General features: G+C 44.1%; 1 protein-coding gene across 2 annotated transcripts in view; it reads left to right on the plus strand.

Moving 5' to 3' along the window:
* The first annotated feature begins 168 nt into the window (after positions 1-168).
* The window catches only part of PARG (poly(ADP-ribose) glycohydrolase), an 88,894-nt gene continuing 75,509 nt past the window's right edge, over positions 169-13,553 (plus strand). The window contains exons 1-5 of one of the 2 annotated variants that reach the window (XM_063133137.1): positions 169-792; positions 5,991-6,057; positions 7,979-8,980; positions 10,950-11,133; positions 13,047-13,169. In XM_063133137.1, coding sequence (XP_062989207.1) covers positions 507-792; positions 5,991-6,057; positions 7,979-8,980; positions 10,950-11,133; positions 13,047-13,169 — 1,662 coding nt within the window. In that variant the 5' untranslated portion in view covers positions 169-506. Of the gene's footprint in view, positions 793-5,990; positions 6,058-7,953; positions 8,981-10,949; positions 11,134-13,046; positions 13,170-13,553 lie in introns of those variants that run through there. The other variant, XM_063133138.1, reaches the window with a different exon arrangement.

Raw genomic sequence — 13,553 nt, forward strand, 5'->3', positions numbered from 1 at the left:
GTAAAGCGACTCCGCGCGGCTTTTACCTCACCCCGCGCGTGCCGCTATAGAGCGGAAGACTTCCTCTCTCGCGTCCCTCCTGTTCCGCTTTACGACGACGACGACGGCTCAGCACCGCCTCGCTTTCCGGCTGAGTGGAGAAACGAAGGGGAGGAAAAAGAAGGGGGCGGGGGCGCAGGCTGGTCTCTCTCGCTTTGGGCGCGAGTCTGCGGGGAGGCTCCGCGGAGTGTCCTGCGGCCCTTGTTCAGGCCTCAGCTTAATTCTGGGCGGCTGGTCCTTGTCACACCCTTGTGGAGCTCAGCTAGGGCGAGGGCTCTGGGCCAAGCTTGCTCCCAGCAGGAGAATGTGGGAGGCCCCGCGTCCTCCTTGGGGCGCTCCTCCTCAGGGCCCCGTCTCCTCCTGGCGTTGACCCTGGCCCGGCTCTGCCTGCTTCACTCACCCACCCACCCACGACCATTGGGGAGGTGGGGCAAGCCGGGGCGGCGGGGCGAGGCTGCTCAACAAGCATGAGTGCGGGGCCTGAGTGTGAAACCCCCAGGAAAAGACTTAGGTTGGACCCCTTCCTTTCCTCCTCCTCCTCCTCCTCCTCCTCCACAAATACCGCCACTGCCAATAGTAGTAGCTCAGAGGAAGGACAGGCCCCTTCCCTGAAGAGGAAAGTGACACTGCAGCATCAGCAGCATCAGGAGCCTCCTCTTCCTCTTCCTCCTCCCCCCGCCAGCAGCGAGCCAAGGCCCGGAAGCAGCAGCAGCAGCAGCAGAGGCATCCCTACAGTCACGGTGGGGAACAAAGGTTCGTGCCACCACCGGTATCCTTTTCTCCGGCTTCTCGAAACAGCGCTCTCGTTTGCTTGCTTGCCGGGCCTCGTTTGGTTTGGGGGTGTGGGGTAGTCCTTTTCCTCTGCCCCTGTTTGTTGTTCTAGTGCCACACTGCCTCAATACTTTTACCAAACCTGATGCTTAAGAACTGCTTTCCTGCAGTCCTCTCAAACCATTTACTGTAGGGTGACCCTATGAAAAGGAGGACAGGACTCCTGTAACTTTAACAGTTGTGGCAGAAAAGGAAATTTCAGCAGGTTTCATTTGTATATATGGAGAACCTGGAGAATTTCCCTCTTCATCACAGCAGTTAAAGCTGCAGGAGCTATACTAGAGTGACCAGATTTAAAAGAGGGCAGGGCACCTGCAGCTTTTAACTGTTGTGATGAAGAGGAATTTTCACCAGGTTCCCCATATATACAAATGACACCTGCTGAAATTTCCTTTTCAATACAGCTCTTAAAGATACAAGAGCCCTGTCCTCCTTTTCATATGGTCACCCTAATTTACTATAAATACTCTGCTTGACTTTATGTCTGCATTTACACAGAAGACTCACTTACATGGAAACGAATAAACTGGTATTTTTTGAGTGAACGTGCATAGGATTGGACGATGGAGGGGATAACTTCAGGGTAGCTGATCAAATGGGTACTTAATATTATTATTATTATTTATTTATTTATATAGCACCATCAATGTACATGGTGCTGTACAGAGTAAAACAGTAAATAGCAAGACCCTGCCGCATAGGCTTACATTCTAATAAAATCATAATAAAACAATAAGGAGGGGAAGAGAATGCAAACAGGCACAGGGTAGGGTAAACAGGCACTGGGTAGGGTAAAACTAACAATTTGTTTTAAAATAGTGCTATTGGAAACAGTTCTGACTTTTTGCCATGTTGCCTGTAGAAACTGGAAATTATTCTTCTACCTTTATAATGTGACAGCTTTATGGGGTGGGGGGAGGTGTCCATGGAATGGGAGGTGGAGATAGTAACAGCAGCTGTCAGTCCTGCCTTGCAAGACATCATGATGCAATTAAAGAAAAGCCATTCAAGAGCATTCTTGGCTTCATGGAGTAATTGACCAATATCTATCTGGTGACTAATTGACATTATTTGACTAGTCTGATGATTTAACGCCAGAGGGTATATTCTGTAATTACAGAGGGTATGTTTCGGAACTTGGTGGTTCTGGCACAGGGGTGCAGAAGCTCTTATAGCCTGAGGGCTGAATTTTATTTTGGAGAAGCTGTTGTGGGGCTGCATTCCAGTGGTGGGAGGGGCTGAAGGCAAAAGGGGTGAGACCAAAGAACAAAAAATAACAGCATAGTTTAGGTTGCAGCTCTTACTGCCTGTAACTAAGCCTTCAATCTTGTTGAATGCGTGAAAAACTCTGCAAAATCCAGGAAACCACAAAATAATCAGTGGCTGGGGCAAAGGGAGTGGAGCCAGGAGAAGGGTGCATGGCCTTTGGAAGACCTGGGCTGGATTTGGCTCCCAGCCCAGAGGTTCTGTACCTTTGTTCTAGCAGAACCTCAAATGCATTGTTGTCAATATCATGCTGACCCTGTTTAGACGATACGCTAAGCCACGGTTGTTAAGCATTTTGAGCTAAACATTATGGCTTAACATGTTGCGTGAACCATTCCCAACCATGATGGCAACATAACCACGGTTTAAATATGCTCACTAACCATTTGCTGCAAAAGGGTTAGTGGCCTAACCATGGCTTAGCATGTTGTCTGAACAGGCCCAATTAAGTATGCTAGGTAGACCAACATTTTAAAGGAAAGATAAATACCTTTTGATCAATTAATTTTGATGTAAAAGTTGTAAAAACTACCTAATATAAAATAAAGTTAGTAAATTTACAAACACAAATTCACAATCCAAGAAGGGCAGCTATGTTGGTCTATAGTGGCAAAACCAACAATGTCTCCTGACACTTTTAAGAGCAACATATTCATTGTGGCATGTGTTTTCATAAGTAAGAGCCTGCTTTACCAAGTGCATGGATTGCAATGAACATTTCAGAAATATATTCACATGGGTTGTGGGAGAAAGCTGTTTTACAAAATAAGTAAACATGTTTCCTTGGAAATAAATCCTGCTCATTTTAGTGGGGCTTACTCCGGAGTGAGTGCACATAGGATTGCAGCCTGAAACTTTTTGTTACCTAAGAAATCTTTGAAGTACCCACTTTGGCTGGGGGGTACTGACTGGCATACGGTTGTTGTTGTTTTTTCACTTGAAATCTTTCCCCTACCTAATTTTATAGTTGATTAATTCATTTCAAATACTATAATCATTTGATTACATAATAATAGCTAACTTTTTGTTTTGTAAATAAGTTGAAAATAGCGTTTGATTTCATAGTTCTGGTTCCACCTTACCTTGGTGGAATATTGTCCTAAATTGGAGAAGACCCCAAAAATGACCTTTCTAGGTGCAGATGTTTTTGTTCTAACAACTCTGGTGGAATTGGCCACTTAAACACTCTGATAATCTATTACCATGGCATACAGTTATGCTTGTCAGGAAGTGGTGATTGTTTGCAGCTCACTTTTGAGCATGCCTCTGTGGCAAACCATGGTTTACCTCAGCATAATGTGTGAAATGATCTCTAGCCAAAGCATTGTAAGCGAGTTTGGAGTCTGCAGGAAATTTAGCTATGAAGACAGAAGCTGTAAATAATGGGTTGGGTCCAGACTTAGCACCTGTTCAGATGACAGACTAACCCACCAGTCATGTAGCAGGTGTGTCCCACCAGTGGTTGAAATACCCACGCCTTCACCCACCTACTGCAGCAGGGTTAGCAGGCATCCATAGTGGTTTCCATGTCGTCTGCGGTTTTGTCTTTATTATGACAAATATATATACATAAAAAAGATGGGGACTATAGAGTCTGCGGGCAAGTGTGACCACCACTTTCGGTGACACACTTGCTAGGGCGGACTTTTTCTATGGTTGCGTGGCCCATTGGACAGCTGGGGTGGCTGTGGGGCCTGATTCATGCTGCAGTGCCCACTGGTGTATGCGGGCGCTGCAGTGGGAGGATGTGGAATTATCCATGGAGGAGGGAAGGGTAATTAAACCATGGCTCTCTGCAGAGGCCACCAGTGAGGGAGGAAGCAGCAGCCAAGCACTTCTCCACCGTGCCTGGGTCCAGCTCCAGCTGAGAGCCCCCTCCCTCCTGCTACCAACTGTCTCTGCAGAGGCCACCGGTGAGGGAGGAAGCAGCAGCCAGGCACCTCTCCACTGTGCCTGGGTCCAGCTCCAGCTGAGAGCCCCCTCCCTCCTGCTACCAACTGTCTCTGCAGAGGCCACCGGTGAGGGAGGAAGCAGCAGCCAGGCACCTCTCCACCGTGCCTGGGTCCAGCTCCAGCTGAGAGCCCCCTCCCTCCTGCTACCAACTGTAACTGCAGAGGCCACCAGTGAGGGAGGAAGCAGCAGCCAGGCACCTCTCCACCGTGCCTGGGTCCAGCTCCAGCTGAGAGCCCCCTCCCTCCTGCTACCAACTGTAACTGCAGAGGCCACCGGTGAGGGAGGAAGCAGCAGCCAGGCACCTCTCCACCGTGCCTGGGTCCAGCTCCAGCTGAGAGCCCCCTCCCTCCTGCTACCAACTGTCTCTGCAGAGGCCACCGGTGAGGGAGGAAGCAGCAGCCAGGCACCTCTCCACCGTGCCTGGGTCCAGCTCCAGCTGAGAGCCCCCTCCCTCCTGCTACCAACTGTAACTGCAGAGGCCACCAGTGAGGGAGGAAGCAGCAGCCAGGCACCTCTCCACCGTGCCTGGGTCCAGCTCCAGCTGAGAGCCCCCTCCCTCCTGCTACCAACTGTCTCTGCAGAGGCCACCGGTGAGGGAGGAAGCAGCAGCCAGGCACCTCTCCACCGTGCCTGGGTCCAGCTCCAGCTGAGAGCCCCCTCCCTCCTGCTACCAACTGTAACTGCAGAGGCCACCAGTGAGGGAGGAAGCAGCAGCCAGGCACCTCTCCACCGTGCCTGGGTCCAGCTCCAGCTGAGAGCCCCCTCCCTCCTGCTACCAACTGTCTCTGCAGAGGCCACCGGTGAGGGAGGAAGCAGCAGCCAGGCATCTCTCCACCGTGCCTGGGTCCAGCTCCAGCTGAGAGCCCCCTCCCTCCTGCTGTCTCCTGTAACTGCTGAACTTTCCAACTAAGATTGTAGTGCCTGAATTTGCTTTCCTTTTCCCCCTCCTCCTCCTCCCTCCCAATCCCCTTTCCTTTTGTGTCATGTCTTTTAGATTGTAAGCCTGTGGGCAGGGACTGTCAAGAAATACTTTTGTAAGCCGCCATGAGAGCCTTTTTTGGCTGAATGGCGGCATAAAAAATACTTAAATAAATAAATAAATAAATAAATGGGTAATGGTTGTGTGACAGGTACATGTGTCACAGTTTTACTACCTCTCCCCTCTATGTGGATACTTTACTCTCCCTTTCCTGTGATTGTGTGAATGGGGCATTAGTCTTGTTAAGGAAGACCCCTTGACTTACTTAAATCCCATTGATTTTAGTGGTTCTACTAAGCTTGACTAAGGCTCAGTTCAGACAACACGTTTCTCAATGGTGGTTTTAGAATTCCATGGTGAGGTTTTTACACCACAATCGAGAAATGTGTTGCCTGGCGGGAAAACTCCAGCCCATGGTGGAGGGTTGTTGTTTTTTAAACACTCCACGTAGAATATCCACGCTGCACAACCATCGTGTTGCGTATTGTGTGGAGGACTCCATGGAGTTTTCTGTTGAGTTGACGTTTCCCACTGGCTACAGAGTTCCCTGGCAAGAGCAGCTAAAGGAGCAAGTGCCACACTAGGAGAGCTGCTGGGATTGTTTTTTTGCAGCAATGGTTGATGGCATACCATCAGCAGGACTGGGGGTGGAGGAACTGTCAATCGAATGTCGCAATGGATTTTACTCAACTTCACAGTAGCATGCATTCACAGAATGGTGGAGTTAGAACATGTTGTGTGGGGCGTACCTCCTAAAAACTCAACCATTGAGTGGAGTTTTCACACTGCGTTGACTAATGCGTTGTCTGAACTGAGCCTACGTCTGGATCCTACCCATATCTCTAATGATTTTAAATTCATCTTCTGGAAGATTCCTGTTGCAATAAAAAGTATTGTGATTTTTTATTTTTTATTTTTGCAGTTTACAAACAAAGGAGGATTACCTCTTGGATGGAGAATAAAGGACCCAAAACAGTGGAGTCAAAAAGGTAAAAACAGAAATGGGGAGAGGGGTTGGAAAGGGTTATATTATCTTTTAAATACTATTTCTAAGGGTAGTGCATACCGCCCCCCCCCCCCCAGGGAAGCCATAGCTGACCACAATCCCAACTACGTTGCTTTTTGACAGACCTAAATTAACTGTGGTTGCAGGAATTAATGACGGTGATCTCCCTAGGGAGTACTGAGGGTGAAATGTACCAAGGAAGCATTTGAACTGGGAAGTGTCTTTTTCAAATCTCAGCCCATCTATGAACTCGTTGTTAGCTTTAGGGAAGATAATATTCTTTCAGCCTTAGTAGCTCCAACTCCTCCATCATACAAGATTGTTATGAGGATTGCTTGGATAATGTATGTGAAATATTTTGAACACTCATGAAAATGAAATGCCCTTAAATACATTTTTAAAAAGATTTCAGAAAAACTGGCTATATAGCATATATCTGAGGTGAAAGCAATGAAGATAGTATGCAGGTGGAGGAAGACCCATGCTGAGTTCGACCAAACACAGGTTAGAGTTCATTATCAAGCCTACTGTGTGGCGGTGAAGATGGCAAAGAGGGAGTTCTCTTCCACCAGCATTGCATCTTCTCAGTGGTTCATTGCCTTTTGCAATCTAGCAGGGAGAGAGATGGCCGAAATCTTCGTAGCACGCTGTTACAAGTTTTCATGACACTTTGAAGATAAAATCTCCAGCTCCATCACAGCCTAGGAATGAACACCATAAAAGTAGCTTTCAACAACAGCCATAACTAATGTCCAAATGACTGGAAAGCTTAACTTGGAACCTTTTGTTAAATACAAATATCTCCATTGGAAAACATCACACTCAGGTGCCAGTTCATGTAGTTCATATAATGACCAGCTGGATGGAAATGGTTCAGGTATCCTGGCTACTGCTTGGTGGCAGTTGAAGAGCCAACTTTCTCAGCAGAGCTGATGGAATTAGGCCTGCTTCCCTCTGCTGTCGCCTCATGCAAAGGGTGCCACTAGGTCATTCTGTTAGGTTAAGGATAGGAAATGTGTGGCCTCCAGATATTGTTGCACTGCAGCTCCTATCATCTCTCACCATTGGCTATGCTGGCCAGGTCTGATAGAAGTTGCAGTCCAACAGCATCTGGAGGGTCACAGGTTTTCCATCTCTGCATCAGTATCCCTGTAACGTATTAGTCCTTGAAGATAGTATCATAAGCAGAAAGCAGAGTGAACATCATTGGACAAACTGAACATCACTGAACAATGGCAGATTGCATGGCTGGAGTAAAGTCAATATTTTATCCCAAATATAACAAAAGGCAAGGAAATAACTATTCATGTTTAGATTATGAATTATTAGTTTTGCACAATTCTTCACATTTTGCACAAAGTGATACTAGAGATATAAAGCATTTATCATTTCTTAAAGACAATAATAAAATTTAATTTCAACACAAAAACGTCTCTAATTTTACAATATGCATGTCCACTCACAATTAAGTCCCACTGAATTCAGCCAAGTATATAGCAAAGCAGCCATAGCATATTGTGATTTGGGAGTGATTTGTCATACCCATATCTCTTTTGTAAATAGAGCTATATATAAACCAATCTCATTTTGCCCTTTTAAATACTGCAGCTATTCTTAAAATTCAGAAAAAGAGCCAGTCTCTTGCTGTGTTTAGTTAATTGCAGAGATTGTGACCTAGAAGAGTCTTAATCAGAGATAATTTGGTAATAGGAGATCCTTTGAATTAGGAATGAAAGTCCCAGCCAAATCTAGCATAGAAAGCTTAAAGTGAAAATAATGCTAGATATCAAGTTTTCTGAAACTTTTTAATAGTTTAATTTATAGGAAGATGGATATCACTTTTAGCACTTAAGTTTATGGAATAATTTTTCATTTGCAGTGGTCTATCTTGTCTCCTTTCACAGCTTGCAAAACAAAACTAGCAGCACAGAGGCAGAGCCCAAAATGACATTTGTTAAGAAAGATAATGTTTTTGAACATGATACGGAAAAGGATGATGCTCTTGAGCAGCGCTGTTCAAGATTATCTGTGGAAATGAGCACCAAGCATGCAGCTTTGTCTCAGACTGGCACCCTGCATAAATGGGAAGCTGAAGGGATATGTAGGGATCAGCTTTCAGAAGCAGAATCTGTGAAAGTAACCCAGACAGGAGACCAGCTGAAAAATGCTAATATTAATCAAATGCACAAAACTGGCAGTCAGACTCATCGGGGCTGCAATGAAAACCGGGAAAACTGTACTCATAGCAAGCTTTCATCCGGCAGCCCTGTGAAGGTGGCAATGATAAAACACCCCTCAAAAGAGTGTGATACAGAAAGGCAAGTGACTTTACGGAATCCACAGTCATCTAAGAACTGCAACTCTGAGCATCTAACCTGTGTAAATGCTGAGTTAGATGAGGTGGACGTGGTGCCCGAGAGCCCACTTTCAGATGCAGGCTGTGATGCTTGTTCGTCTGATTTGTATGGTTCTCTAAACAGAGATCAAGAATGCTTGGGGGATTCTCCTTCTTTTGAGAAAGAGAGTGAACCTGAGTCACCAATGGATGTAGATAATTCCAAAAACAGCTGTCAGGGCTCAGAGGCTGATGAAGAAACCAGTCCACTTCTCGAGGAACAAGAAGATATTGACATGTCAAAAGCACCAACCAAATCCTCACCATTTCAAAGAACAGATTCTGATTTGGATTCAGGAAAATCACAGTTTCCTTCCCGGAGAGGTGAAGGTACTCGATTTAGCCTCCACTTGGATGGGATGGATAATCCGCTCAAAGAGGGTGAAACGCACACTGAGTCATCCGGGAACTTGCCTGTGTCATCAGAAAGCAAAGGTGCCAAACATTGTGGCAGGAAGGACTCTAAAATTACTGCCCATTTCATGAGGGTTCCCAGAACAGAAGAGAAAAGGTAATCTTTTTGCTCTTCTCTTTTCTTCCTTCCTTACTGTATACTCTCCAGCAGCATTGCAGTTAGTATTTTGGGTGTGTCTATACAGTAAGCAAATCTACTAGCTATGACAATCAACATTTGCTGTAAAAAGATGTGACTAGTTCAGTGTCAGATGTACTGTTAAATATGCCAAGTGGCAAACCTTGTAGAATGATTTATGCCAGGAGAAGAAGAAGAGGAGTGCAACCCTGCTAATTCTTCTGGACCTCTCAGTGGCTTTCAGTAATCAGCCATAGGCTGTCAGTGTTGGAGGCACAATGTTAGTGTTTATGTTCCTATCTGGATGGCTGATTCTAGAAAGTGGTGCTGGGAGATTGCTATTCAGCCTCATTGCTAATGTTACTGTGTCCCTGCAGGGTTCCATCTTGTCTCCCACACTGTTCAACATCTACATGAAACTGCTAGGTGAGGTTATCTGGAGATTTAGGGTGAGGTGCTATCAATATGCTGATGACACCCAGCTCTGTTTCTTCATTTCATCTAATTTGTGTAAGGTAGTGGAAGTGCTGAATCAGTATGTGGGATCAGCAATGGACTGTATGAGGACCAATCAGCTGAAACACAACCCTGACAAGATAGAGGTGTTGCTAGTGGGCAGGGAAGTTATGTTCACTCTATTCTGAATGGGATTGCACTCCCATTTAGGAATCAGGTTTGGGGAAGCTGATTGATCCAATTTTTCATTGGAGGTACAAATAGCTACTGTGGCACACAGTCCTTTTCACTAGCTTAGACTGGTGTGCCAACAGCACTGGACAGAGATAGCCTTGCTCTGGTAATCTCCAGGTTAGATTACTGCAAAGCATTTTACATAGAATGCCTTTGAAGGCTGTTCAGTATTTTCAGAAACTGTTATAGTTGTTCCCAGTTAGCAACCTGAGGATTATATCTCACTAGTTCTTAAACTACTGTACTGGATGCTAGTCAATTTTGACACACAATTCATCATCAAAGGCCTATCTATGAATGTCCTCCCCTGCTTCCATTCGAAGGTTAGACAGGTAGTGGTGATCCGCCTCAGAGTGTGTGTGTGGTGTTCTCAGAGAAGCTCACTTGTTGTCACATCTGTTGTCCTTTCTCCATTAGGTGAAGGCCTTTTCATTTGCCCAGCCCTACCAGCATGTTAGCTAACTGTTTAAGTCCTGAATTTTTTGTCCTTCTGCTAGTTTTTATTGCTGCACACTTAATTGTTTTAGCTGTGCTAACTGTTTGATAAAGAGTGGTGTATATATTATATTAACAATTACATCTGTGTTTCCTGCCATAATCTCCAAGATGATTATAAAATGCCTAGAGAAATTTATTTTATGAAGTATTTAATAAATATAATACATAAATAACATGAAGGTGCTCACTTGAATGTTTATCTGGGCGCCATTTTAGAACAGCAAATGGACACAGGTTTTTAAGCTTGTATCCCCTTACCCACTATTCCATACTATTTTCTTTGCAACATCAAGTGATAACATGAGGTGTGAAACAGTCATCATGGATCAAACACCACAAACAGGACGCATTTCATATTATCTGGTCTCACCTCAAACTCAGTACCTTTTATGAAAGGAAATTCACACATGCTCCTGTGAATTCGTGTGCCATGAGACTTGGAATGATGTTCTAGCAAATGATACATTACCAAGTGATGTGTATGTATGTGTGAATGTGTCTTAAGTAAACTTATATGTATGTGTGTCACAGTGCAAAAAATGTGGGTTTTTTTTATGGTTTTATTGTTCTACTCTGTAGAATTTGGAGGGGATGCAATTGTTTCTAAAAAGCAACAGGCTTGTTTATATGACCCTAGCAGGTTGTATTGCTGTTCTTGAATGTTCTTAAAAGGAAACTACATAAGTTTGCCACTAAAAATATTTAGCCAATCAGAAAGGCGTGCTAAAGTTATTAATCTTACTTCAATTTTTAATGGCAGGAATGAACAGTGTGAATTAAAGCCCCATCGACATGGAAGGAAGAATTCTAAATATACCCCTCCTCCACTTCCAACTAATAAAAAGTGGTTTGGGACGCCTATTGAAGAGATGAGAAGAATGCCAATGTGTGGGATACGTCTTCCTCATTTGAGACCTTCTGCAAATCATACAGTGACAATCAGAGTATGAAAGTCAAGCTGCTTTATCATCAAAACTGTTCATATTAAATTGAGGCTGAACAGATATTATTCTCTTGATTAAAGAGCAGTATCTAACCCTGCTGTTCCGCATACACTATTGACGTACTGCTAGCATAATAGCATAAGCTGACACGATGGCTTTTTGGGGAAATCCATCACACCAGTTTATGTTATTGGCAAACCGCTAGAGGTTGTTTTTTCTAGCAGTACGTTCATAGTGTAAGTGGAGTGGCTGTATTGGAAACTATCTTTGGCCTGCAGCTTCAGCAGACTGGAGATCTTTGGGTCACCCATCTTTAGAAAAGAAGGCCTGAGAATTAACGTCTGGGGACTAATGACATGTTGTATACATAGGCAAATATTAGAGCTCTAGCACTGTGTTTGTTTTAAAAGAAAAGCCACTTCAGGAAAGGATGACTGAGATGGCAGAAGGGGGCACGTGGGCGCTTAACACTTCTCCATCGGTGGTTTCACCGTTCCAGATAACCCACACAACACGTTCCCCCCCTCCCCGTGTAATTTTTAAACTCGTTTTTCTCTGACCCTGTCCCTCCATTTGTCTTCTCCAAATTTCCTGCCCCCAAGCAGCTTTTCCACCAAATGTATGTGTGCCTTGGCAAACGTACATTTAAAACCAGTGTTTTTTGGCAGGGGGAAGCCACTGTAACAGTGGTTTAGAGCAGGGAAATGGCAAGTAGGGGAACAGTTAAGTCCTCCCCATTCTTTGATATCAGCTGTACCCTTTTGAAGTGGCATTTCTTTAGAAAGAAAAAAGTGGCATTGGGATTGTAATACATATATTTGCCCATAATGTGTTAGTTATAGTGCCAGCTCCAGGTCTTTGTGGGCTGTTGGGCGAGTCACCCTTAATGCCCACCCACCCCACACTGAGTCTGGGTTCTCATCGGCGTTGTCACCAGCTGCTATTGCTCCTCCTCAATGCTACCACTTGCCTGATAGGCAGAAAGCCACGGACCAATTAAGCAGTGGCATCTACTGTTCCTCCTTCTCATCATTACTGTTGTCTAGACCAGAGAGAAAGGCAAGTGAGGAAGAAATGAAACCTCCGAACACTCAGCTCATGCTTTTTGCGGAGTGTGCTGGGTGGGGCTGAGGCACTCACCTATTCCTCCGCTCACCAACATAGGATCTAGGGTAAAAAGAGGTAGGAAGGGAAGAAAGAACATGGCTTGGGCAGGCGACTGAGCTTGCCATTTTCAGTGATACTGGTCATTGTGTGCACCTTAGTCCTTCCGCAATAAATTTGATACTATCACAGATAACTGGTCAACACATTTTTATTATCTAGTTCTTCCAGTTAAAAAACAGTTCTGAATAAACTGAAATGTAGGTAAATGTTAGTCATAGCTAAATCCAGTTGACTGTAGTTGAATGTGATTCACTCAAGCCCCAGTGACTTAAGAGTCTGGTTTTATATATGTTTACTCAGAAGAAGGTTTCTCTGCTTTTAATAGAACTTACCTTCCAGTGTAACTGCATAGCATTGCAGCCTCAGTCGGGACTAATTTCTGCTGCATTGTATCTAAGAGGCTTGTTTCAGTGCATGTAAATCTTCACAGATTGCATGGACCGAGGCATTGCTACTCATGTATATTTTAAACCACATTAAATGAACAGCAATTGCGTATCCAGTTTATACATTTTTTTTAAAAAAAACATTTTTAAAATGCGGAACGTTTTGGCATTAAATGTCAGTTTCAATCACAAATGAGAGTATGCTAAAACACAACTTGCATATTTTTGTGTATATATATATATATATATTTATTTTGGGGTTTAAAGAATATTGAATTTGCAGATGAAAGGGTCAAAGGTAATTTGTTTGTTTTTAATGAAGTTTAGTACAGCACTCTTTACCTATCCTCTCTGTTGCAGGTAGATCTTCTGAAGGAAGGAGAAGTGCCTAAACCTTTCCCAACACATTACAAAGATTTGTGGGACAATAAACATGTTAAAATGCCTTGTTCAGAACAAAATTTATATCCTGTAGAAGATGAGGTGAGGCAAATGTTTTAAGTTTTTAGGAAATAGAACTTTGTCAGGCTCACATTTATGAGATTTCTTAGATGTACCCTAAATTCACATTTGCAAATGATGGTGTTAGCAGAAGATTTATTCAAGTTTGATAATTAACTTTGTGAAAGACTGCTTTGTGATCTTAATGTAGTGTGTGAATCCAGAGAAATGTGTGGCAGCTCATTTTCCTGCCTATACTTTGTAAATCTGATTGCCTAGCACTGATAAAGTGTTTGTAGTAAGTGGTGAGGATGGAGCTACACTTCCATAATGTCACACTGGCTTACTTTGAGAAGGATATAGCTATATATGCAAACTAATACAGTGGTGGCCAAAATTGTGGACACTTTTTGAAATTTTCACGTT

Source organism: Elgaria multicarinata, chromosome 8 (assembly GCF_023053635.1).
Source record: "Elgaria multicarinata webbii isolate HBS135686 ecotype San Diego chromosome 8, rElgMul1.1.pri, whole genome shotgun sequence".
Classification (NCBI taxonomy): Eukaryota; Metazoa; Chordata; class Lepidosauria; order Squamata; family Anguidae; genus Elgaria; species Elgaria multicarinata.